The sequence below is a fragment of the Mus musculus genome, chromosome 11, assembly GCF_000001635.26.
Source record: "Mus musculus strain C57BL/6J chromosome 11, GRCm38.p6 C57BL/6J".
In the NCBI taxonomy this organism is placed as follows: Eukaryota; Metazoa; Chordata; class Mammalia; order Rodentia; family Muridae; genus Mus; species Mus musculus.
The window spans coordinates 113,726,577-113,752,779 of record NC_000077.6 but is presented as its reverse complement, the minus strand read 5'-3'; the positions used below and the strand labels follow the sequence as shown (position 1 = coordinate 113,752,779).

Sequence of the window (26,203 nt, the reverse complement as noted above, 5' to 3'; positions counted from 1 at the left end):
AACTCAGAAATCTGCCTGCCTCTGCCTCCTGAGTGCTGGGATTAAAGGCGTGCACCACCACTGCCCAGCGACACTGACCTTTTAGGTTTGATTTTCACACAATATGGACAGTTTGAAGTTTTCATGGATAGACGGGGAGATGGGGGAGAGGTCGGGGATGGGGTGGGATCCTGAGAGACAGGGTTTCCAGAGGACAGTGAAGGAGCTGAGGGACCGTGAGGCAACTCTGGGGAAAAAGGAGGCTGAGGCCTACACCACCCCACCCCCACTTCCTTTAAGTAGTTAGGGAACTTTCACTTTGGGTTGGCTCCGTTTCCTCTTTATTGACTATTTCGCCCCTGGCTTTTATTGCTTTTAATGATCATTCATAGGTGGGGCTTCCTCTACCCAAGCACGCGGGATTTAATTCCGGGAGGTTCCCTGGGAGGGTACTTAAGAGCCCATGATCACCAGACAGAGCTATCAAAGCCAGGTCACCTTGCTGAAAAGTTCCTCCACTGCTCAGACCGGGTCTGGACTCGGGCGGACCTGCTTCTCCCGCCCTCCAGATGGAGAGGGAATCCACGGAGCCCAAGCTCCTGCTCGTGGTCCAGAAGTGGGTAACGTCCTGGAGGGAGTTGTTTTCTTACCATTGTTCAAAACTGGAAGAGCCAAGAGAGAGCTTCCCCTTGGTTCCTGGGGAGGGGATGTGCTCCTGTTTCTGCGGACCGCACGTCGGTTCCGCGGCAGAGCACTGGGGGCTGTGGGGCGCGACTCCTCAAAGCAAGACCTGCTCTGTCTACCCTACTAGGAGCTTGTGGGGGGCGTCTCAGGCTTTTAGATTTGAACCTGGGAGGCCAAGCAGCCGAGTTGAGTTCCGTGGCAGTCATTGGCTGCTGCGACGGAGTGACATCAGCGCGGAGGGAAATGGGAGGGAGGGCTGGGAGGAGCCTGGGAGGGGAGTGTCCTAGCTTCTAGCACACTCGGAGCCCCGGGAGCCAGAGGAAACAAACGCCGGCGCTGCCATGGGTCGCCAGCCTTGCCGAGGCGCCAAGCACACCGAGGGGAGCGTACAGCCGCACCTGGTCCGCGCTCGGGGAGCTGGGGACCGAGGTAGGCGACGAGCATCCGTTTGTGGCCCAGTGGCCGCGTGAGGCCTGGGTAGGCTCGAGACCCCTGGTGACGTGGAGAAGGTAGAAAGACCCGGGGATGGGGAAGATGAGGACCTAGGAGCAGGGCGCGCGCGCACACAAACACACCCCTCTGTGCCCAGCGTGGGTAGGCATGCCTGGGACCAGACCCAGAGTCACATACCGTGTCCCAGAAAATCATTTGCGGAGGAGGGGGTAACAACAGGGCTCAGCGTCGCCAGTACGCCCCGATCTGGCCACGGGGACTGTTCGGGGTGGGGTGAGTGGGCAGGTTTTAAAGGTCCACCCCCTCGCGCAGGAATGGGGTGTGTGTTGCCGTGGGCAGGCACACAACAATCGGCGGCGGTCGCCCCGAGGGGGGCGTGTGCGCACAGACTTCTCCATGAATAACCGCTGAGTTCGTCGGTAGTGGTAGAGGGGTGTACGCGTGCTCTCCCGTGTACACACACTGCTTTAGGCGCCACCCGGTGTCGCCCGGCCGGGGAGAAAGGAGGGCAAGAGCCGGCTGGAAGGCAATAGCCTAAAGAGCAAATACTCCCCGCCCGTCGGAGCCCTTCCTTCTCCCGCCCCGCCCGCCTCCCTTGGAAGACTTGGAGGCCAAGGCCGCAAGAGGCGCAGGGTGGGGCTGGGCCGAGCTGGCGGTCCCTTAGAAACCTGGGACGAGGCTTTACGCGGGGGGACCTGCGCGCGCGCCCGGTACGTCCGAAGCATGGGGCTCGAGGCTTTTTCAGGGGCGAGTAGGTAGCGGTTGGTTAATGATTTAACCGCTGGCTTGGGACGTTGAAGGCTGCGATCCTGATCTCTGGCTCCTCCCCATTCCTGGAGCGCCCCCAGCCGGAGGAACAAATCTGCCCTCCTGTGTCTGTGGCGTCGTCTGCTGGAGCTGCCTTTCCCCTTTGGGGGACCCCTGGTTGCTGTGGGTGAGTGTCCTAGACTGGCGGGGTGGATGGCGGTTGAGCTTCCTGGGAACAGACCGTAGGACTTGCGTGTGTGCCTGCGGGGGGAGGGGCGCTCCCTCTCTGTTAACTCAAACCAGGTTCCTTGTGTTTGCCCAATGAAATACTGCGGCCTGGGCTTCGGAAGTTTTCTTTTTCTCCCGGGGAGAATGAAAAGGAAATACAATGCTTTCTCTTTTCTTCTTGGCTGGGAACTTCTCCCTCCCCCCCCTTCACCCACCCTCCAACAGTCTCACCTCTTGCAATCTGACCGGCTCCCACGTCTCTCCCTGGGCCGACAGCTCCCATTCTTTGCCCAGGTAGTTGAGCCGTTGAATGAGGAAAGCTTCCTTGTGGGTGTCTTTACTTTGAAACCTCTTGTCCATTCTCGCTGGAGCGGTTGGGATACTTTTCATCCTTACCCCCAGCAACCATCTGGACCCGAGATCTGGGGAGCATAAACAATGAGAGGCCCCTGGCAGGGGGCCTCTGCCTTGCAACTTCTTTGCCCTGTCTGGGTTTCCAGTAACGCCTGCAGCAGCCTCTCCCGCCCCTTTCTGAGGCCTGGCTGGAGGAGGGGGGGACCACCAGTGGGATGGAGTGAATTTTAAAGAACAAAGAACAGGGCCCACAGCATGGGGAACCTTAGCTACAGGTTTCTCCCAGAACTGGGGAGGTGGGGTTGGAGGGACGTGCTGGAGCAGAGCCAGGCCTCTGGGCAGCCCAAGGGCAGTTGGCAATAGTGGGGCATCACTAGAGACCGGGAAGCTACTATGCATGTCAGGGAGCTGATACAGGGCTGAGTGTGGGAGGGACCATGTGCTACCAGCCCTGATCAGCTGCCTGTATGTGACTACTGATTAATGTGGTTTATCTCCTCTGTGAACAGGGACTTTGCCCCTTAACTATTTCCCACTGAGTGGAACCTTGGGAGATACGGGCGGGAGGAGAGCTTCTCAGCTCCTGGTGATCGATCTTAGCGCGGACTTTAAGGAGCTGGATGCTAAAGCGAGCCTGCTCCCAAAGCAGTATTGATGTGGGGGTGTCTCGGCCCCTCTGGTAACTTCTCGGGGTTTGCAGGACCCTTTGCTCATGCTGTCTGTATGCTCGTGCTGTTCCTCTGAGCACTTCTTCCATTTTGGGGGGGGGGCTCCTGTCTCCCTCTCTTTTGAACCCTCCTTTCCCCCCTCAGTTTGTGGCTCGCATATGCCTGCTTTCGAGTTCTTGTTCTGATCCTGTGTGTGCGCCCAGCCTTCTTTTGAAACTGACCATCCGAGCTTCCCAGCAGGAAGTCGCAAGCAAAGGGAGAGTTTCCCTGTGTAAAGCTGTGGTCCCAGGGGTGGTCTCCTGCTGACCTGTAAAGGGATCCTAGACCCTCCCTTCAGAGCTTTCTCCAGGAAGGCCTGGGTCGCTCGTGGTTCAGCAACACCCTCCCCCACCCCTCCCCCACCCCTCCGCAACTGCAACTGCTTTCCCATGGCCTGGACAGGCCGTGCCCATCTGTGGCAGGCATGGTGTTTGATGTTGGTGTCTCCTTCTCTTCCTCTTTTCCTTTATCCCTGCCTCCTGCTTCCCTTGAAGTTTGGATGGAATTGGCAGGGGAGGGGCGTCTGCAAGTCAGCATCCCGGATGGCCTCGGAGGAGCGGAGGAGCGGCTCCAGCTGTTCTGGTTGGGACATCCATGCCACCGTCTCAGCCCCACAGACACTTAGGCGCTTGCCCCTGCCGGGGGAGGGAGGACTCTGCCCCTCAGAAGAACAGAGGCGCTGGGTTGATGCCAGCGATAAGGCTGGGGAGTGGAGGGGGTTGAGCAATCTCACCCTGGCAGTTGATCATGGACCTGAGCTATGGTTAGGTCCTCTTCTGACCGAAGGACCGGAAGCTTCCTCAGCCTTGGGAGAAGGGACCAAGTCCCAGAGCCAGGGCACACTTCAAGTGGTGGTTTAGCAGAAGGCCCTTGACAGCAGACTCCAGCTAATTCTCCTGAAGTGCCTCTGGGATGATGCTCAGCTATCCTTGAGTGTAGGGCCTGGGACAGTCACCGAGGGAGGGGCAGCAGAGTGGCTAAAAGTAGCCCTGCCTGACTTGCCTGGTGGAGAAAGTTCAGCCATTAGCAGCCCACATTCCTACTCCTGATACCAGTGAAGCCCCAGCTTACAGTGGGCCTCCTGGAGCCTCGGGCTCCCTTCCAGCTGAGGAACACTTTCTAGCCCTTCCCTGCACCCCAGGCACTGCGCTGCTAGGGGGTGGGGCATTGCTGGCCCATGGAGCCTCCTTTAGAGACTGGTGGTCTTGACCTCACCTTTTCAAGCTGAGGTAGGCTCTCCCATTTTGGTCTGTGGTAGAAACAGTTTGAAGGTGTCATGTGTGCACACCCCTGCCTTTAATCCCAGGGCCAGGGCAAGAGAGCCTTGCACGTCTTGCATGTTTCCTCATAGCTGCTTGGGTCACCATCCCCTGCCTTGGTTTTCAGGGTAGTGGATGATACCTGCGGAAGCCACCGCAGCAGGCGGCTCTCTCCAGGAGTCTGGCACATCTGTCTCCTTTGAGGTCCTGTGCATTGTTGCTGGTAGAACCCAGGGTCTTGTCAGTCTTGTCTCTTCCGTACCCTGGTCCTGGGGAAGAATGAGAGTGTTTCTCATGGTCCTTACTGACCTGAAATCAGAAGGAGCAGAAGTTCGGTTTGAGAAGAGCTGGCCCTCTCCATCCCATATCACTAAAGGTCAAAGGTGAAAGAGAAGGAAGCCCTAGGCAGGGCTGCCTCATGACCCCCTGCTGGGTGGCAGTGCTAAGCTAGGACAGACTCTGTACCTTGGCTTCAGGGGACAGCTTCATGCGACACCCTAGAGCCTATGGGGTTAGGTTTGTACAGGTATGTTCAGGACTGCCCGTGGATCCTGTTTGAAATTAGCGTCACTGCGCATGCTCAGTAGATGTGGGGTCCCGGCAGAGTGCACATTTCAGGGTTGCCTTTTTATCTGTTGAGTTGTGTCACCCCTTGTAGAATGTGTCTGTGTGTCTGTGTGTGTGTGAGCGTGAGCTTACATCTTCACCTTAATGTAGAAGGCTTTGAAAGCTATGGGGAAACTGAGGCAGAGATAGCTAGCAAGCTCAGTGTGGTGAGCCCGATTATGATCTGGCTCTTAACCCCCTCTATTCCAAGTCCCCAGCAAAGCCAGGTTGGAAGATCTGCCATCTCACTTAGGGGTTTTCTCTGGAGCCCCCAGAGTACACTTGTGTTTGCCTCTCAGCTCAGGAGTGGTTCCTGGGAGAAGCAAAGTGAAACTGAACTAAGCAGGGCCTCGCGGATGGATCTGGTTGCAGGCGCAGCAGCTTCCTTCTGATGTGAGGCCAGGAGCAGAAGCCCCGCTTGTCCGCTTGTTCCGCTAGTTCCGCTAGACACCGTCTCCTATAGCCTGTGTATCGCCTGTGGTGGCTGGTGTCGGGCGGCTGACTCCTGGAAGCCCACGTTTCCAGGAAAGGTCCTATAAACAAGTGAAGCTGCCGGATGTCCTTGGGTCATTAGTTGTTCTTCGTCTTGGCTCCTTGGTCAATTGTCGTTTCCGGTCTCTCCCAGGCCCTGGCCCCTTTCTCTTCCCTTGTGGGCAGGCCATGGTAAGGGAAACCATTCCCTTCACCCTCCTGCTGGCTTCCTTCCCCTGGTTCGAGCCAGAGGGTTCTGGACTGAGGGTAGAGATGGATGCTGGGTGAGATTGAGGTAATTTCCAGCTCAAGGGCTCCCATCCCCCCACCCCACCGTCTATTTCCTAGAATTAATAATTTTCTCTAGGATGATAGAAAATGGAGTGCCCAGACTGGAGATTTTAAAATATATATATATATATATATATATATATATATATATCAGTGCTAGCCTGCATGTATGAATGTTCACCATGTGTGTGAACGCCTTCAGCAGGAGCCAGGCAGGCCCCATGGAACTGGAGTTAGAGACAGTTGTGAGCCTCCGTGTGCATGCTGGGAACAGAACTCTGATCCTCTCCACAAGAGCAACAAATACTCTTTAACTGCGCTCTCTAGCTCCAGCGATATTTTAAAATAATTCTTTTTATTTGTTTGTTTTTATTTGTTTTGTTTTTGTTTTTCAAGACAGGGTTTCTCTGTATAGCCTTGGCTGTCCTGGAACTCACTTTGTAGACCAGGCTGGCCTCGAACTCAGAAATTCGCCTGTCTCTGCCTCCCAAGTGCTGGGATTAAAGGCATGCGCCACCACGCCGGGTAAAATAATTCTTTTACACACACACACACACACACACACGCACGCACGCACGTGTGCACACTGGTCACAGTAAGGTCAGAAGACACCCTTGTGTGCTCCATTCTCTCCTTTCACCATGTGGTTCGGCATGCTGAGCTCAGGCCTTCAAGCTTGGTGACAAGTGCCTTTACAGATGTGAGCCATCTCATGGGTCTTGGGGAAATCTTTAAGACGAACACAGTCTGTGAAGCAGTGGGCTTCCTGTGGGTGTTTGGTCCTTGTAGCCCTCCCTCATCACCCCTTCGAGGCTTGATGAGACCCCTCCCACCTCCGATGTGCTTGTAGAGTGGAAACCCTGAGAGTTCAGCATCACATTTCTCTGGATTCTTCTCTCAGCTCTGTCCTTAGGAGCTGTGTGACCTTGGTGACTCATGGGCTCTCTAAACCCTGCCCTGCTTTCTCATCTTCAAGATGGAGATGACAGTGTTGATCTGTGGTATTTGATATTGTTGGGAAAAGGACCCAAGATAAAAGCTGTCAGACACGCAGCACGAGAACCTTCAGTACTAAACGCCATTTAGCCAGAACATATAGCATCTAGGACCTGGAGTGTCTGCTCTGCTCCATACTTCTGACCTGTGGCCTGGGGAGAGGACCACCTGGTGCAGGGTCTGGCCCTCTGCCTGAGGCTAGGGAGCATCTCAAATCCTAGATGCCAATTGATCAGGACTAACTTTGGTAGACGTCTCTCCAGACCACTCCTGATTCCAAAGTCGACTGCATTCCCTCTTTACCAACTAAGGGGTTGATTGCTGAGACACACTGTGTTTCCCCACTTGTTAGCTTGGTTCAGGCATTGGAATCGTATAGTTTTATACACTGTTAAGGATTGCAAATTTGAGTGGGGGCGTGGTAGCACGCACACCAATCAATAATGCCAATCCTCTCAGGCTGGTGGAGGGAGGAATCTCTGTATATTGGAGATAATGGAGACTGTCTGTGAGTCCACTAGAGAATGTGACAGTTGATGACAGTAGCCATAGAGCAGTGCTGTTAATAGCATAATGCTGGGAGCTGAGGGCAGCTGTGTGCTAGGACACAGGCTTATTAGCATGTATACAGCCCAGGCTTCCATGTCCAAGTCTGATTACCGCTTGCCCCAATAAAGGATAGAAGGCTGGTCATACGCATAACTTTAACTTTTCTATAGGTTTTTTTATTTTTTGTTTTTGGAGACAGGGTTTCTTGTATAGTCCTGAAACTTACTCTGTAGACCAGGCTGGCCTCCAGCTCACAGTGCTGAGTGAGTGCTCAAATTAAAGGTGTGCATCACCGTTGCCCAGTTTAATGTTAACTTTTCTTTTTTTTTTAACAAACAGATTTATTTATTTATTTATTTTATGTAAGTACACTGTAGCTGTCTTCAGACACTCCAGAAGAGGGAGTCAGATCACATTATGGATGGTTGTGAGCCACCATGTGGTTGCTGGGATTTGAACTCCGGACCTTCAGAAGAGCAGTCGGGTGCTCTTACCCACTGAGCCATCTCACCAGCCCCCTAATGTTAACTTTTCTAATAGTCATATTTTTTTTAAAAAGGTAAATTTTCATATTAACGCTGCACGTCCAAAATATTGCCATTCCCACATAGTTGTTGAAGTTTTTCAGTGGAGGGTCTGGGAAATGGCTCAGCAGTTAGGAATACTTGCTACTTTTTCAGAGGACCTTGGGTTGATTGCTAGCACCTATGCAGGGCAGTTTACAAATGCCTGTAACTTTAACTTCAGGGGAATCTAACTCCCTCTTCTGTGTCTCTGTTGGCATGTGTGCACGAGTGGGTGCACACAAATGCACACACAAACATAGACACATACACAAGACACATACATACACACACAAACACATGCAGACACAGATACACACACTCTCAGAAACGACACACACATAGACACATACACAAGACACACACACACATACATACATGCACACAGACACACACACTCTCACACACAGACACACACATAGGCACGTATACAATCCACACACACATATACAGACAGACATACACACTGATCACAGACACTCACAGACACAGACACACAAACACACACACAAATAAAAGAGAAGTGGACAAAATGGAGAGACATATGCCCCCTTTAATCCTAGCACTTGGCAGGCAGAGGCAGGTTAACCTCTGGTGAGTTCAAGGCCAGCCTGGTCTACATAGTGTGTTTCAGGACAGCACAGCTACCTAGTAAGGCCCCATCTCAAATAAGTTCATAAGTAAATGTACAGAAATTACCTATGGTGTACTTTATATTGTCCTTTAAGATACAAAAGCTTCAACATCTATCATGTGTCTCACACTAAATAGTACACTACAGTCTGGATACCAAACTTTATAAATATTTGATCAGTGTTTGGATTGCAAAAAATTTTACAGTCATACACTGATTCACACAGGTTTTCCCAACACTCTGAAGTTTTCCTGTAAAGGAACCAAACATCCTATTTAAAATTTAAAATACTTGAATTAGGAAAAAGAAAATGTTTCCCAATTCTCACTAGCCACAACGTGAGGACTTAGTGGCCCCTCCTGGCTGGTGGCAGCCCTATGGGTAACTAGGTTTAGGATGTCACTGTGGGTGCCAGGCAGAAACCAATGTTCTTCATGTCTGCTGTAGTGTCCCGTTCAGTAAGGACAGTTGTTGCAGATAGGACAGGATTGTCTCTCCCCTTCTCTCTAGGCTTCTGAGGTAGACTCTTGTTTTGCAGCCCAAGCTGGACTGGCACTTGGAATCCTTCTGCCTCAGCTTTCCAAGGGCCAGGATGAGCAGTGTATAGTGTGCCCAGCCTTCCTCATTCTGAGACACACATGGAAGAGTCCGTAGATGAGAGCAGCCAGGATGAATTCAGGGGGAAGACAGGCACTTGGGCTCTCACCACTGGATGCTCCAAAGCTGCTCTGCCTGGTGAGACTCCAGATCTGCTTCAGAAAGAAGCAGAACAAGGCACAGAAGGAAAGGCTCTGTGGAAGCCGGCCACAGCCGCCCAGGCTCAGGAAGGAGCGCATATCGAACCAAGGCAGCTTTGGTTGCTTTCCACCCATTTAACAAGGCTGGTTCTTATAAGAGTTCAGGAAAATTATTGTTCTTTGTTGCTGTCACATTTTTCCTAGTTTTGTTATTTTATGAGTATGAGGGGTTTTTTTTTGTTTGTTTGTTTTTTGTTTTTTTTGCCTATGCATACAGTCTGTGCACTGTGTGTGTGCAGTGCCCAAGGTAGCCTGAAGAGGGCACCAGATCCCCTTAAACAGGAGTTACAGATGTCTGTGAGCTACAGTGTGGGTGCTGGGAACTGCCATGTTCCTATCTCTCCACATCTGTTTCCGGGTTTTTGTTTTGTTTTGTTGTTGTTGTTGTTGTTGTTGTTGTTTGAGGCAAGATCTCACTTTTTAACTCTGGCTGGCTTGGAACTCACCATACAGAACCAAGTAGTGGCCAAGTCATGAAGATCTGCCACCACAACCCGGTTTAAAAAACCAAACGAATGAACAAAACAGGCAACATCCTGCTCTGTAGCTCAGGCTAGCCCAGAGCTTCCTGTGTAGTCATACTGCCTCAGTCCTCCTGCGTAGACTTCCCCCTGTGCTGAGACTGCGGTGTGAACCACCTACTGCTTCTCTGTTTATTTGACTGTTATTTGTGTTGCCGTGTTATATTTATATTTTATATAGTACCATTTACTGCTAATGTGTGTTTGTTACCAGGGATCAAAATCTAGAGCCTAGCACAGGCTAGGTGAGCAGTCCACCACCACTAACTTAACGTTGAAGGAGGCTCTTAGCTGCAGCGCCTAGGTTTACCTGGAATTTACCACGTAAACGGGACTCTCTTGAGCTAGGACCCTCCTCGCTCACACTGAGTAGTTGGGATGGCAGGACCAGCGGCTCCAGGCCTGGCACTTGACTCTTCCTGGTCTTTGTGGCCCCCTTTTAGTGACTCAGTGGTAGAGGTCACACAGACAGCTGCACTTCGCTGCGTTTCTTTGGGGGTTTGGTTTTGTTTCTCCTGTGAGTAGCTTGCCCTGCATTTCCCATACTTTTAGCACCTGTACCCCCACCCCCCAGCCCACAAACTTGGGGAATAGAAGAGAAGTCTTTGCTTGGTAAGATGAAGGCCGGAAGGCAGAAAGCCGCCTGGACCACAAACAAATGAGGCGCTTGGCAGCATGTGTGTCACCATAATGTAGACAGGCATATGCCAGATTTGCCAAAATATTTGCAGAATAGCACTAGGATTTAAAGATATCGAGCAAGTCTACTGGAAAACAGGAAGCCCCTCCTGCCAATAGAGGAATGGGCAAAAGCTTCAGTGAGCAGTTTCCAAGGAGCAGGTCTGCGTGGCGATAATACATTTTTTTAAAACAACACACTTAGTAATCAAAGAAATGCACACTACACGTTCCGGAGGAAAGGTTATGTTTGTATTTTAGAGTTTCAATTCGGTGAAAGCCTATCATTGTAGCAGTTGGAGGCAGAGGCAGGAGGATGGTTGAAAGTTTGAGGCCAACTCTGTCTGTATCAAGTTCCAGGCCAGTCAGGGCTACACAGCAAGACCCTGTCTCAAAGAGGAAACAGGGAAGCCGGGCAGTGGTGGCACACACCTTTAATCCCAGCACTTGGGAGGCAGAGGCAGGCGGATCTCTGAGTTCAAAGCCAGCCTGGTCTACAGAATGAGTTCCGGGACAGCCAGGGCCACACAGAGAAACCCTGTCTTGACACCCACCCCCCCCACACACACACACACAAGGGAGAGAGACACAGGGAAGGCAGGCAAGCACCTAAAGTTGATCACCTCATGTTGCTGGGACTGTAACATGACAGAGCATCCTCAAAATAGAATGGCAGTGGGAAACAGAAGTGATTTCTTTTTTTCACGCCAGTCTTACAGAAATAATTACAAGCTGGCATAGTTATGGAAAATAGAAGTTATAGAGTCTCAATGAAAGAATAAAACATTTGTGACAGACTGGCGGAATGGAAACTTGGGGTGTTAGCAATGGCGTTTGACATGGCGTGTGATTTACCAGCGCATGAGTGCCTTCAGTCCCAGAAGGAAGGAACAATGACTGCCTTTATTCCCCATCTGTAATAACGCATCCTGCCTGTGTAACAGGGAAATATCTAAGTCTGTACTGCCCCATAGAAGAGTTATGTTTCCTCACACTTTTAATGTGTGTGTGTGTGTGTGCACATGTGTGCGTGTGTGCAGGCATAGTACAGGTGCCCACAGACGCCAGAGACATTGAACTTCCTGGAGCTGGAATTGCAGGAGGGGTGAGCTGCTGCTAGGCGTGCTGACAATCGCATGCCCGCATGTCGGACCGTTTAACCTTGACCGTCTTCCAGCCCTTCTGCTTTATCTTTTGAGACGGGGTCTCTCACTGAACTTGGGAGCTCACCCGTCTGACACAGGGAACTCTCTTGCCTCCCTAGCCTTGGGATTACAGGCATACGCTACTCTGCTGGCCTATGTAGGTGCTGGCAAATCTAAACTCCGGACCTCATGCTTGCATAGTGAGTTCTTTGCTGACTGAGCGGCCTTCCCAGGCTCCATGTGAGGTATTTAATACCTCAGCAGCCACATGAAGCCAGAGGCCACTCTACTGGATGTCAGGTGTGGAATATTAATAACCTGAGGCTGAAGAGTTGGCCCAGGGGTTAAGAACGAACACTTGCTTGTCTTGTGGTGGACCCACGTTCAGTTCCTATTACCCCCATCATGTCACTCGAAAGTGCCTGTGACTTCAGTGTCTGGGCTCCTTGCACATAACTGCATACAGACACATACATATAAATAAATAAAACAGAACCTTTTTTTGTTCTTTTGAGACAGGATTTCTCTGTGTAGCCTTGGCTGTCCTGGAACGTACTCTGTAGACCAGGATGGCTTTGAACTCAGGGATCTGCCTGCCTCTGCCTCCCTGAGTGCTGGGATGAAAGACATGCACTGCCACCACCTGAATAATAAATATAAAAAATTAAATACACACACACATGCTGCCGGGTCACTCTGGCCCCCACCCATCTCCAGCATCTCCTGCCACCCCACCCCCAGAAGCAGGAATTCCTAGGCGGCATGCTTCCCGACACAACCGTGACAAAGCACCAAGTGATGTCTGGAGAGCCTCAGTCACTTTCCCTTCCAGGAAGAGCCCATCAGAGAAGGGATGTTTATCTCTGGGAAGTAGGCTGTACCCTGGCTGGGCTTGGGCAGTGTTGGCCGGGCTTGGCCGGCCTCTGGGAAGGGTGCAGTAAATGCTCAGATCTAAGAGTTAAAGCGCTAACTTGGGTCAGGATTCTGATCTTTCTCCCTGGCATCTGGCAGGGTTGAGGCTCTCAACCCTGGATCAGGGCTTCCTTGAGAAGGATTTGAATCTAGGCTTTGTGCTGACCCCATTCCTAAGTACCCAGGGGACACCTGGCTTGGAGTTCTCACGCACGGATCCTTTCCGCTGCCTTCTCTTTAGGACTCTGTAGGGCCTTGGGAGGATCAAGTTCAGCTGTCCCTAGAGATGACCCTCTAATCAAGGAGTTGGTAATGTGGATTCTGGTCCCAGTCATTTTCAGGGTAGCAGCCTTCCTAGCCCAGTGCTCCTCAGCCCCTCCAAACATACTGCACCAGGGTTTGAGAGAGATGGGCTACCGTCAGTCAGTTCAGAAGATAAGGGAAGGAGGGAGGAAATTAACTTGCTGGAGCCTCAAATCCCCTTCCTGTAAAATAGATGTATCATGAGAACCTCCTGCATGGTTGCTTTGAGGTGCAGAAGAGTACGTGTCTGTTTTCTCAGCCCCAAGCTAGACACACAGGTACCTGGTAAAGGGGAGTCGTTGGCAGCCATAACTTTTCTGCGCATGGTCAGTTGAAGGGAGCACCTTGAGTGACTTCTGCCCTTTCCTTTTCCCTCTTTGTTCACAGTATTGGAGTGGCCGAGCTGGGAGTGTGGGAGGAGTAAAACCCAAGCTCTCACCTATCTGGAGTGTCTCTTGACTAGATCCCACTGTCCTGTGGGTGGCTGACTTCCAGCTCAAAGCTCCCGTGACACTGGCGGAAGGCCAGTCTCCGTTGGGTGGGCGTGGTTGTTCCGAGTCACCTGCTTGGCCAAGAAGAAGGCTGGAGCACCAGGAAGCAGCTGCTAGTGTTCTCCTTGTGAGGGTGAGAGGTGGGGGTTAGGGGTGGGGACAGGTGATCAGTCTCTACAGATCTGGGAATGAGTCTGGCCTAGGACTGTGGGTCTAGAGTCATAGTTAGCTTGCTTTTATTTTATGGGGATGGGTGTTTTGCGTGCATGTATGTAAGTGTAGTCAGTGCTGTAGAGCCCAGAAGAGAGCATCAGCTCTCCTGGGACTGAAATTACAGTTGTGAACAACCATGTGGGTGCCTGGAAGTGAACCCAGGCCCTCGGTGTTCATAACCTGCTGAGCCTTCTTCTCTCCTGCATTCAAATCTCTATAGATTGTCCACTCTTACCTCCCAGACACATAGCATAAAACATGACTCTTGGGGGTGGCCTGGGGAAGGGAGGAGGGACAGATGTCAGTGGGAGAGAGCCTGGCAATGTGCAGAGCCGTGCTAGCCCTGGCTGATGTCTTGTTCTTGTAGATGCTGAGCCCTGACAACTGGAGAGTTTTAAGCTGTTTTGAAATTAAAGTCCTTTCCTTAAGCCTTTGATGCTTTGGGATTTATTATTATTATTATTATTATTAAAAGCAGCTTCGCCACATTAAAGGGAGGAGAGGCAGGGGAAATAGTTGGGTTGGTAATGTGGAAGGACGAGGACCTGAGATTGGCCCCTAGAAGCCCTGTTTATAAAGAGTGGGGGGAAGGGGCACCTGCTAGCAGGCTCAAAAAACTTGCATCTCTGGATCATACGTGGTGGAAGGAGAAAGCTGACCCCTTAAGTTGTCCTTTGTTAGTGAGCCATGGCACACATGCACAAAATGAACAGGCACATGCACAGGAACACACACACACCCTGCAACCCTGCACCCCTCCCCCCAGCCCCCACCTCACCAGGGAACCTTTTTTTAAAGACAGGATCTTACTGTGTAGACCAGGCTGGCCTCAAACTCAGAGCCACTTGCCTCTGCCTGCAAGTGCTGGGATAAAAGGCAGGCCCGGCCCCACCCCTGCACCTGGCTTTAGCCAGTTTTTCTCTTGAGCCCAGCCTCACATCTTGGTTTCCCTCTGTCCCTTTCAATGAACATGTATCGGTGTGTTTGTGTCACAGATGGCTGTAAGTGGATGGATATGGGAGTCCACTGCCTGCTGTTTAGGGAAACTGTCCCATGTGGCTACATGGCCTCAGGACAGACACTCCACCTCACCCCCACCCGTCACGGTTTCCACGGACCTCGTGCTTCCTCATTTTCTCAGGCCGCCCCTTACTGCCCTGGTTCTCCCAGCCAGCGTGTGATGTTGTGGCTAAGGCTTTGCTGAAGAATATCCACGCATTTGGGACTTCTCCTCCATTGATACAGTTCCACCTGCTCTGTTTGTAGATGTGGAGGAGGCTGAAGTATTCTTGTGGCTCAGGCAGGTCTTGAACTTGCCATCCCTCTGCCTCAGCTCCTCAGCTCTCCCAATTGTGGGTGCCCCTTGGCCACCCTGTCCCGAGGTCATTAGGATGTAAGTAGTTCTTGGGATCCAGGTGCTGTGACTCTCCCTGCCTTGTGAAATGTGTCCCACCCACCCCTTCCCACCCTCTTTATTCCTCCTACCCTTTTTTGGCTCTTACATTGGGCAAGATGATGGAAGAGACAGGAAGGGCTGACCTCAGTCTTGGCAGCGATGTCACTGCAAGTGTTACTCGGGGAAAACTTTCAGATTGGCAGAGGAGATCTGAGCCCTGGTACCACTTGGGTCCCTCAAACTCCATGACCTTTGGCAACTCACCTCTCCTTATCCCTCACTGCCCCACCCCCACCCCCAAAGCCTTGCCCAGGCCACTGGGTTGGATCATCTCTGTGACCCCAGCCCGCCACATTTATTTCAACACCTACTCCTACCCCTGGGCTACATGACAATCCACTGGTGTGTGGGAAGGACATACCAGAGCCATCACAGCTGTTCATTCGTGTCTACGATGGATTGGTTCCAGGTCCCCCTGGGACACCAAAATCCACAGAGGCTCAAGACCCTTCCGTGAGACAGCACAATGTAATGTGTGCGTATCTATCCCCTGGGGCACTTTAAACCATCTCTAGAGTTCCACATTCCAGAGTGACAGGGATGCTATGAAAACAGTTGCATTAGGTTGTTTAGGGAGTGAAGATGAGGTTGGGGTTGTACACGTTCAGTGTTTGTGTGTGTTCTGGTAGGGCGTGTTTCGCCTGCCTGCACATGTGTGTGGAGACTAGAGATTGACATTATTAGTGCCTTAGTCTGTCCATGTGCCTGTCCATGATAGTTGCTTGGGTGGAGGGGGCCATGCACTTGTCATAGGGCGTGTGTAGAGGTCAGAAGACAACTGTGTGAGGCAGGTTCTCCTTCCATGTTTCCTGGGGTGACAGGGGCTTCACTTGTGTTGCCAGGTTGTACCGCGGGTGCTTTACCAACTGGCTCTCCTTCCAGTCCTGCATGTCACTTTTTAAAACTTGTTTTTAGATGTATTTACTTTATGTGTATGAGTGTTTTGTGTGCATAGTTAGTTATACACGTACCATACGCATGCCCAGTGCCTGCAGAAGCCAGAAGATGGGATTGAATCTCCTGAGACTAGAGTTACAGAGCCACTATGTGGGTGCTAGAAATCAAACCAAACCAGTGCCGCTAACGGCTAAGCCACCTCCCCTCCGGCCCCCACCTTACATTAGAAGATAGGATCTCTCACTAAAGGTGGCTCACCAGGGTTCCCCCCCCCCCATTTTTCCATCTCAGCATGATCTGTGTGCGTGCCCCAGGGATCGAACTCAGATCCTTGTGGGCAGCACACACTTTACCTACTCCACTGAGTTCTCGCCCCAGCCTATTTCTGAGATCTTTTCTTTTGACAGATGGAGAATCCACAGATTTAGAGGGCTGGCCATCTATTGATTTTATTTTCTTAAAAGACAAAAACTGAAAATTAAGGACTGAATGGGTGGCAGTTTGCACATAACCTAAAGGAACCCTGTGTCGGCATGGTTAACACTCACCTTTCGTCATCACAGATAGGAGGCAGAGGCAGGTAGATCTGTGAGTTCAAAGCCAGCCTGGTCTACAGAGTGAGTTCTAGAACAGCCAGGGCTACATAGTGAGACCCTGACACACACACACACACACACACACACACAAAACCAAAACAAGAATTGTGCACACATGCATACACGTAAAGGACACCTTAGAGGGGTGTTTTTCCATGGCACCCCCACACTTTGGATATTGCATCGCTGTTTTAGCAGTGACCTGGAGAGAGAACTGACCATGACTTCAACCTGTGCTCTCTGGGCTGAGTCCTCTGATAGGGCATTCCTGTCTCTCAGAACCTAATTCTTTACCCGGCCCAGGTATTTTAGAGATGTTTGTCTGTCGTAGGATGAGAAGTGTGTGTGTGTGTGTGTGTGGGGGGGGGGGGGGGGTCCTTGATGATCGTGTGCGGTTCTGTCTCTGGCTTTTATGTGTTGGAATTGTGGCTGTTCAGGCCAGAGGGTATCTTAAACCAGTACATCCCAAGTTCCTTGTATAAACAGCAGACTCTCAGCTATACCAGAGTTGCCTGCATCTCTAATCCCAGCACACACCCCTTAGAACTCCTCCTCCTCCTAACACAGTGTCAAAGCTGCTGTAGCTCTGCTGTCCCTCAGCTGTCCCTCTGCTGCCCTTAGCACCCCACAACTTTTTAAAAGTTTCATAAAGGCTAGTGACTGTTCCAGAAAATACCAGATCTTTCTCTACTGTCAAAAGGCGGAGCGCTAGCTTCTCTGGGAGAGATGTGGCCTGCGGCAGGCTGGTTTTCCTGTCCTGATGTAAAAAGTGTTAACACTGGACACTTGGACGAAGTTAAGTTCTGCCTAGGGGCAGGTACAGTGCCGGCCCTGTGGAGAGAGGTATGTGTGTGTGACTCAGCTCTGGGACAGGATCCCTGGAGTCCCCATGGAGGCTGCCCTTTGATCTGCCACTGGGGACATCTCCACTCCTATTGGCCACAACTCTGAAACACTCCCAGGATGTCTTCCCCTGTGTCCTCCCCAGCCACACTCAGGTCTTGCCTCCTCCTGGCTGCAAACTCCAGAAAATAATAACCTTACTGAGTTTCTGTCTCCCCTCCCCCATGGCTTCCAGGTTAGCCGCCACTAGGAACTTCCCAAGGTTGTTGGTTTACATTACACACACACACACACACACACACACACACACACACACACACACACTCACTCACTCACCTGGCTTGTCCTCTGAGCATGTGGATTTTTGGTTCTGTCCCTTAAATACTACAAGCATGTTCCCACCCCAGAAATGTTGTGCGTTTCCTGTGAGCCAGGGTTTGACACAGCTGCCTTCTGGTTGCTCGTGGCTCCGTTCACAGTGCCCCTTCCTCAGAAGACCCTCCTCCAGGACCCCCACTTCCACTCTCGCTCCCATCACCTGGTTCCCTCTTTACACCGCACTCCCACCCCGCCTTACCCCCAACTCGCTGTCAGCTGTACCTTGGGAGTGGTAATGTTCTGTTTTCACGGCCTAGAATACGGTCATCCTTCAGTATTCATGGTGATTGCTCTCTGCGACCCTTCAGATACCCGAATCCCAGATGTTCGTCCCTGAGTCCTTTGTCTAAAATTGCATGCTTTGCATATAAGGTTATATATGCAACGTGTCTTCCTGTGTCCTTCAAGTAGGCTCTGGGTTCCTTGTATACACAACACCGTGTGAAAGGTTGATAGGCAGAGCTGAGCTATCTTGCTTATAAAAAATCATAAGGAAGATATCTATGCATGTTTTGTAGAGCTGTTGAATTCCCACCTGCAGAAGGCTTTCTAACTACGACTGGCTGAATCTTCCGGGGTAGAAGGAACTCTTGCAAGCACAGAGGGTGGGCTGGCTCTATGTGGATACTGTGGGGCTCTACAATATCACAGCAACTGAATGAGTGAGTGAAGGGTAAACAAAACCGCTTACAACCAGTCTGAACTAGTGGCCAAAGTTTCTGTGTATCCAATGCCTTCTTCTGTCCAGCCACATTGCCTAGTGCTGATCTCAAGAACCAGGGAAGTGTGGCTGGGTGTGGCTGCCCTTGGCAGTGGTCGATGAAGCATACGTAACTCTGTATACTGACTGGGGTGAGCCTCCGGTCAGCTGCAGAGCGAGAGGCCTGGCTGGCTGGCTGGCTGGCTGGCTCTCTCAGGAGAGTGTACCTCTGGCTCCCACCTAAGGCTGAGATGCCAGGGACAGGCCACTGGGCATTTGGAGTGGGATACATTGATGTAGTCTAACCTGTTTGTCAGTCTGCTGGCCAATCTGGGAAGGTATTGTTCACTGTTCATCTTGCCAGGGAGGGTGGTGACAGGCCCAGAGTCTTGACTGTGTGTGGGGTTGGTGGCAGGGCTTGTTGACAATGCCTTATGGGAAGGTGCCGGTGCCCTCCACCTTGCAAGCTGCTGACCCAGGAAAGTGGGATGTGGCCTCTGGAGTGGGATATCCACCTGGCCTCATGAGGCAGCCTGTTTTAGGCACTTCCCCCAGGGGTGACTCATAGTGTTTAGCAACACTCCTCCCAAAGCCACAGCCCCTGTGGTCAGATCCTTTCAGCAGTGAGCTGGAGGCCTCCCAATGCCAGCTCCTGGCAGGCTCAGCTTCCACCTAGATACAAGACCCTCACTCTCTGCTTCCCCTAAGGACCCTGACCATCTCCTCCGTCCCTTTAACCCTTGTCCGTTAGAAGCTTAGGTGACTCACTGTTGCTTGGGCCCTTGACGCTAACAACCTCAAACAAGTTTCTGGCTGAGTTTTCATTGACCTTGCAGCTTACTGTGTGCTGTGTCACAGGCATGCAAACTCTGAGACCCCAGATGAGGCCTCGGCTCACCCAGCCTTATGGGTGGTGGGAGAACTGGGGACGCTATCTAAGCTCTCTTGCTAGATATTGGAAATTGCTAATCACAAGCCGTGCAGCCCATACCCAGCCTCAGGAGCAAGATCACAGGAAACGGGTGGCATTGTGTAGACCTGTCACCGTTCTTCAGGAGGCAGAGGAGAAGGGGCACGAGGTCTAGCCTAGGATGATATTCGGTTATGTGGAGTGCCACAGTGATTGTCACTGCGTGTCATTTCTATCCCTATTTTTTTTTTTAATATCTCTACGGGCAAAGTAGTGCTAGGATTGGGGGTTGCTAACAGGGTGACGATGGATTCACCATTCCTTCTAACTGTCATGGACTGGGTCCTTGGTCCATCTGGGTGGCCAGGGGCACACTTCTGGAGAATCCTGGGCTGCTGTGGTTCCTCTTTTCTTTATAATGAGCACTTCAGATGGAAAACCACAGTATGGGCGAGCTTCCGAGGTCTTGAGGGGGATTCCTGGACTTACTGAGAAGCCTTTTCACAAGTCAGTATGATCTTGGGCTCCCCTCTGGCCTCTGCGTGCTCATGTCCCTGTTTCCTGTTTCGGGTGATCTTACATAGGAAAGCATTTCTCAGATTTGCCTCCCAGAGAATATGGAGAATGTGTGCCCTGGCCGTCTGGGATGCTGTGAGTGGAGGGTGTGGGGAATGGATGCTGTTAATGTCTAACAACAGAGGCCAGGGATGCCAACACGACCCATAGTTGAAAACTGCTTTGACTGGCCCCGAGCATCCTCAGGCCATGCTAGAATAACACGACTGTTTTTAGAATATGGAAGGCTCCCTCCTCCTCAGGGTAGGGAGGGCACTCCATAGAGGCAGTGAGCAGCGCTCTAGTAAAGGACCCAGAATCAGAAGAAAGCCTCAGAGGTGCCCACCCTGGGCTGGCACGGCTCACTGGGGTGTCAACCCAGCTGAGGCTGAGTCAGTGCTTCAGTAATCTCGCTCTCTCTCCCGTAAGATGGAAGAGTAGCCTGGTGTCCCTCCAGCAGCACGTGTGCCAGTCCAGCACTCGGAGGCGTCTCACCATCCGTCTCACCCTCCTGGATCACCTTTGTGATCATAGAGACCAGGCCTCCCTTGCTTTCTCTCTCCCTTTTTTTGTTTTTCTTTTCTTTCTAACTAGGGGGCAGGGAGTTAGAGGGATGGCCTAGGGGTTAAGAGCACTGGCTTTTCTTCCAGAAGACCCAGGTTTGATTTCCAGGACTTAAATGGTGGCTCCAGCTGCAACTCCAGTTGCAGGGTATACAACACCCTCTTCTGGCCTCCATGGCCACTGCATGCATGTGGCACACAGACATACATTCAGGCAAAAGACCCATACACATTAAAAAAAAAAAAATCAAACACATCACACCGCAGTCTGTGTATGAAGGTTGAAGGACTACCTCCCACCTACCCTTCCATCTTGTTCCAGACAAGGTCTCTGTTAACCATGGCGTAGGACAGCCTAGCTAGCCTGCAAACTTCTGTCGACCCTCTCTCTGCCTCCTGTCTCTCTGTAGGGCTGCTGGGATGCAGGTATATCTAGCCTAACCGATTCTGAGCATCTGGGACTCTCCTCATATTTGAGTGGCTTGGAGGATCTGTGACTCAGTCATCACACTTGAGTGGCACACATTTTACCCACTCAGCCATCTCTCCAGCCCTTTTATATTTTAGGCTAAAGAGCCTCCACATTTGGCTTAGGGTTCTCCCTGACTCCCCTTGGTGTTTGCTCTGAAACCAGCAGGGTGATTGCTTGGGGATGGTTAGGGGCATCCACTCTCCCTGGTGAGGGTGGTCATCAGACTGGATGGCTGTTTGGTGTGAAATTATAGACTGTAGGGAAAGAGTCAGAGGGCATAGAGAAGTCAAGCCAGGAGCCCAGAGGTTCTGCTATGGACTGAAAGGAGCTGACATGAAGGCAGAAGGGGAGAGATACCAGGGGCTGGGGAGCAAGGACTGGCCACACTTTACATGAGTGTTTGAAGTCCAGCTGTGTGGCACATGGTGCTAGACAGGATTTAGAACTGAGACCTGTTAGGACCCTCTGGAAGCCCGTAGCCTGTCAGGGATGTTAGCATCCAGCTGGCAGGGACGGAATGATGTAACAGGTGCCTGCCAGGGGATGCTGTGAGAAGCTGGTGGCCTGGAGGGCTAGCCCTGGCTATGGGACTTTCCTTGGAACAACACTGTCCTGGCTGAGGATGTTGGTGGCACTGGATGGTGGGGTGTTGGAAGAGGACACCCTTGCATCAAGTCCCAGAGTGGGGTGAGAGAGCAAGGGAAGGGCTGCTGGCTGGCAGTGACATCAAGGCCAGCAGCAGGGACGGTCCTGGGAGGTTCACAGGGAAGAAAGTGTCACTTGTGGACTTGTGGTCAGAGTTCCCTTGGGGGAGGGCGGAGTGGGGGTTGATTGTTTATTTAGCTAAGAAAGCAAGAACAAGAGTGTAAGAAATGCCAGCAGCCAGGAAGATCAGTTAAGCAACCGTCAGGGGCAGGTGATCTGGGATGGCCTAGCATGTGGCAGCAGAAGCAATGCAAGCCTCCTAGGCCTCTCTGAGTTCTGCAAGTGGGATAGGTGGGTCTGGGCAAGGCCTAGCGCTCTAGCTATCAGCAGGATAGGGAGGGGACAGACACCTGGAGAGAGACCCAGCCCCATCTGTCACACTCTGCCCATGCGGCTTATTAAATTCTTTTTGGTTTTTTGAGACAGGGTTTCTCTGTATAGCCCTGGCTGTCCTGGAACTCACTTTGTAGACCAGGCTGGCCTTGAACTCAGAAATCTGCCTGCCTCTGCCTCCCGAGTGCTGGGATTAAAGGTGTGTGCCACCACGCCCGGCGGCTTATTAAATTCTTATACCCCTCTCTCTCCATCCCACCCAGCTCTGCTGGGGAGAAAGAGCCTGGCTTGGGACACTGGCACAAACTTCAGTGGAGCCCTTGCCAGATACCTTGCCCTGACATCTCCCTGTGCTGTCCTCTGGCTCCAGGGTCCTGCACATCCCAAGATAAAGTCACCTGGCCCTAATAATAAACCAAGAGGGGTTTTTCCCCAACTTCATATTCCCAAAGGATGGGAGATGAAATCTGTTACACGGAGCTTGGAGCCTCACAGTGATGTCACAGGCAGGAGTCTCCACGTATGTGACACTCCCCCATGAGGGCTGGAAGGCCAGGGAGCTGAGCTGGTCCTGTGGGTTCCTACATACCCATCCCAGTTCTGATTCAGAGGGGGAGCCATGCTGGCCAGCTGCCTACATGTGTGGAAGTGACGGACAGCATTTGGGCTTGGCCTTCCCATTCTCTTCTCTCTGACTCAGGCTGAGGTGTTCTGCGGGGATTCCAGTTAGACAACAGGAAGTTCTCGGAGCTTGCCTGCAGACCAGTCGTCTGGAACACACTTGCTTCAGTACCTTCAGGACTGTAACTGCCGATTAAGGCAGTTTGTTCAGTGTTCCAGCTTGGGGGTGGGGCCTGGGGGGGGGCGGGGATTATTTTCCTCTCAAGTTTCAGAGAAAATACGTCTCTGGTACCAAATCCTAGCTCAACTTATAAATATTCTTCCGTGTTTAGGAGACATGGGTGAAGAAATGACGAAGTTAGGAATTCACTGCTGGTGATTTTTCTAATAGTTTTGATGGGAAAGCAGGGGTTAAATGGTTGACCTTTGGTGGGTGGATGTCTATTAACCTTTTGGTGGGTACCAGTCTATACTAACCCTTTGCCTCCTGTTCTCTGCTTACAGCCCTCTGATTGCCCTGTCTACCCTTTGCATTGCTGGACTTCAGATCTGACCCCATACCTGCCTGTTGCCTTGGGAGTGCCCAGCTCCCCCGCAGCCAGCACGATGCCCATTCTCAAACAGCTGGTGTCCAGCTCTGTGAACTCGAAGCGCCGCTCACGTGCGGACCTCACAGCCGAGATGATCAGTGCCCCGCTGGGTGACTTCCGCCACACCATGCATGTGGGCCGGGCTGGGGACGCCTTTGGGGACACGTCTTTCCTCACTAGCAAGGCCAGGGAGGCAGACGACGAGTCCCTGGATGAACAGGCCTCGGCTTCCAAGCTCAGCCTCCTGTCCAGGAAGTTCCGGGGCAGCAAGCGTTCACAGTCCGTGACCAGAGGGGACCGGGAGCAGAGAGACATGCTGGGCTCCCTGCGGGACTCAGCACTGTTTGTCAAGAATGCCATGTCCCTGCCTCAGCTCAATGAGAAGGAAGCCGCGGAGAAGGACTCGAGCAAGCTGCCCAAGAGCCTGTCGTCCAGCCCTGTGAAGAAGGCAGACGCTAGAGATGGTGGCCCGAAGAGTCCCCATCGGAACGGGGCCACAGGCCCCCACTCACCTGACCCACTCCTTGACGAGCAGGCCTTTGGGGACCTGATGGATCTGCCCATCATGCCCAAAGTCAGCTACGGGCTGAAGCATGCAGAGTCGATCCTGTCCTTCCACATCGACCTGGGGCCTTCCATGCTGGGAGATGTTCTCAGCATCATGGACAAGGACCAGTGGGGCTCAGAGGAGGAGGAGGAAGCTGGCGGGTACCGTGACAAGGAAGGCCCCAGCAGCATTGTCCAGGCGCCCCCTGTGCTGGAGGTGGTTCCTCCTCTAGGGAGACAGGAAAGCAAGGCCAGCTGGGACCAGGCCTCTATGCTGCCCCCCCACGCTGTGGAGGATGACGGATGGGCGGTGGTAGCCCCCAGCCCCAGCTCAGCACGCAGTGTGGGCAGCCACACCACTCGGGACAGCAGCTCCCTGTCCAGCTACACCTCAGGCGTCCTTGAGGAGCGCAGCCCAGCTTTCAGAGGCCCAGACAGGGTGGCGGCTGCTCCCCCAAGGCAGCCAGACAAGGAATTCTGCTTCATGGATGAGGAGGAGGAAGATGAGATCCGAGTTTGAGGCTGGACCGAAAGTTGAAAGTCGCCTCCACATCTCTGGGCTGCATCTTTTCCCTGCTGCTGCTGCCGCTGCCACCTTCTCTATGACCTTTGACCTTACTCTGTAGGTGCAGCTAAGAGCCTCGTTGGAGTAGACCCTGGACCTCAGGGATTGGGGTGCCAGGGAAGTAAAGTAGCAGGGGCACTGGTGCCTGGTGGCCTGACTCTGACCTAACCTTCCTTACCACACCAGCCTGGGACGGATCCGAGCCCCAGCGGGAAGCCATTCTCTTCCAGGCCCTTTGCTCCCAGCCTGGCCTCAGATGGATGCCAGATGTTAGTTTGAGTTGCTGCCGCAATGGCAGGGAAGCCAGGTGTGGGCTTCTCTCCAAGGTCATGGACACTTGGCTCCCTTCTGTTCACCTTGTGTCTGGAGCCTACCCAGGAGATATATGCAGCAGGAGGCAGGGGTGCTCACGTGTTTGAGCTCCTCCTTCTTCCACCTCTGGCTCCTCACTGAAGCCTGGTATTCTTTGGGGTTCAGCTGAAGCCAGGGGACGGCCTCAACTATTACACTAAATGCAGCCTGTCCCAGAGGCTGCATCCCAGGACAGGATGGGGCACAGAAGGAACGAACACCCCCTGCTTCTAGCTTCTTGGGCTCTCAAGACACTAGGAACAGGAAAGGGGCCAGCTCTGCCCATGGGTGTGTTTGTTCCTTGTTACTATGTTTTAAACCTGAATAGAGCACTGCCAAAATCCCCTGCCAGGAGACTAGTGACCGTCTTGGTGGCTGAGTGACTGTTATCTCACCTGAATCTGGTGTACAGACCCTGCCCAGGTTGGACTGTGGCGGGGCAGCCACCACCAGTGTTTGTCCCGGAACCCCCACCTCCATAGCTGTTAGTGGCTGAAGGAGGGCTGTGTAGGAAAAGTTCTGGAATACGATGCTTAAATGATACATTATTCCCCGGGGTGTGAGCTACGCTTTGGCTAGTTAGTGGCCTCTCCTTGGGCTCTGGGCCAGGCCTCGCAAAAACACAAAACAAGACGGGACTGTATTTGATTGGAATTCCAGGGAAATGAAAGTGGGTTTTTTGTTTGTTTGTTTTTGGCTTTTTGGGATACGGTCTCACTCTAGCCCAAGCCGGCCTCAAGCTCATAGCGAGCCTCCCTTACCCTAGGAGCTTCGGTTGCAAGTGTGCACCACTGCTCCTGGCTGTTTTGTTCTTCTGAAAGCTGTTTTGCTCAGCTCCTGTAACTCTACCCAGACCGCTAGTAGAGGCAGGGGCCTGAGCCCTGGGGGTGGTAGCTCATTACTTTCCTGTGCTGGGAGCAGGCTGACCTGCTCCCTGGTCTAGCACAGCCAGTGGGAATCTGGGGAGAGAGCAAGCTAGATTACAAGCAGAGTCTGGCCAGATGGTGGCCAGCCATGGGCTGCTGTGCTTCCAGAGGCCACCCTCCTAGATTCAGACCCTGAAGTGCTCACTGGGCCCCTGACAGGTGCTCCTACGCAGGTAGGCAGTGACTGAGCTACAGAGCTGTGCCTCTGGCCAGCAGTACACACACAACACACACACACCCCTCTCCTAAATCTACCTGGTTGGTTCTAAACTCTAAACTTTATATTTTTTTCCATGACATTGAAAAAGCAGTAAGAAAACATTAAAATTTCCTCCTAACACTTCTAGTGTCTGACTCTTCTTCCTGGGGTCCTATTTCAGGGCAGGGTGTGTGTGTGGTGAGTGTCTTAGGATTGGAGGGGGCTGGTGATCGTCTTAGTTCTGGCAAACACAGGAGCTTGGAGCAGCTGGTTGCATCCAATCCACAGTCAAGAAGAGCGAACAGTGGATGCTGGGGCTCAGCTCCTTTTCCCTCTACAGCCTAGAGCTGACGTAGAGAATGGTGCTGCCCATGGTGGGCGGGCCTTTCTACCTCAACATGCACCCCACCCCGAGC

The 26,203-nt window shown here is 52.3% G+C and overlaps 1 protein-coding gene across 7 annotated transcripts; it reads left to right on the top strand.

The window, feature by feature from the left end:
* Positions 1-236: 236 nt before the first annotated feature.
* On the top strand, positions 237-25,930 carry Cdc42ep4 (CDC42 effector protein (Rho GTPase binding) 4). 7 transcript variants are annotated; one of them, XM_006533815.2, is made up of 2 exons: positions 237-595; positions 23,115-25,928. In XM_006533815.2, exons 1-2 carry the CDS (start codon positions 443-445, stop codon positions 24,264-24,266), a joined length of 1,305 nt encoding a protein of 434 aa, XP_006533878.1. In that variant the 5' UTR covers positions 237-442; the 3' UTR covers positions 24,267-25,928. The 7 variants fall into 7 exon arrangements, with proteins under 7 accessions (XP_006533878.1, XP_017170175.1, XP_006533880.1 ...); XM_017314686.2 differs by lacking the exon at positions 237-595 and adding an exon at positions 921-1,140; XM_006533817.3 differs by lacking the exon at positions 237-595 and adding an exon at positions 921-1,172.
* Positions 25,931-26,203: the final 273 nt, after the last annotated feature.

Coding starts and splice junctions, on each gene's coding strand:
- Cdc42ep4 (XM_006533815.2), top strand. CDS start 443: ATGATCACCAGACAGAGCTATCAAAGCCAGGTCACCTTGCTGAAAAGT. Junction 596..23,114: donor CTCCTGCTCGTGGTCCAGAA/GTGGGTAACGTC, acceptor CTCTGCTTACAG/CCCTCTGATTGCCCTGTCTA.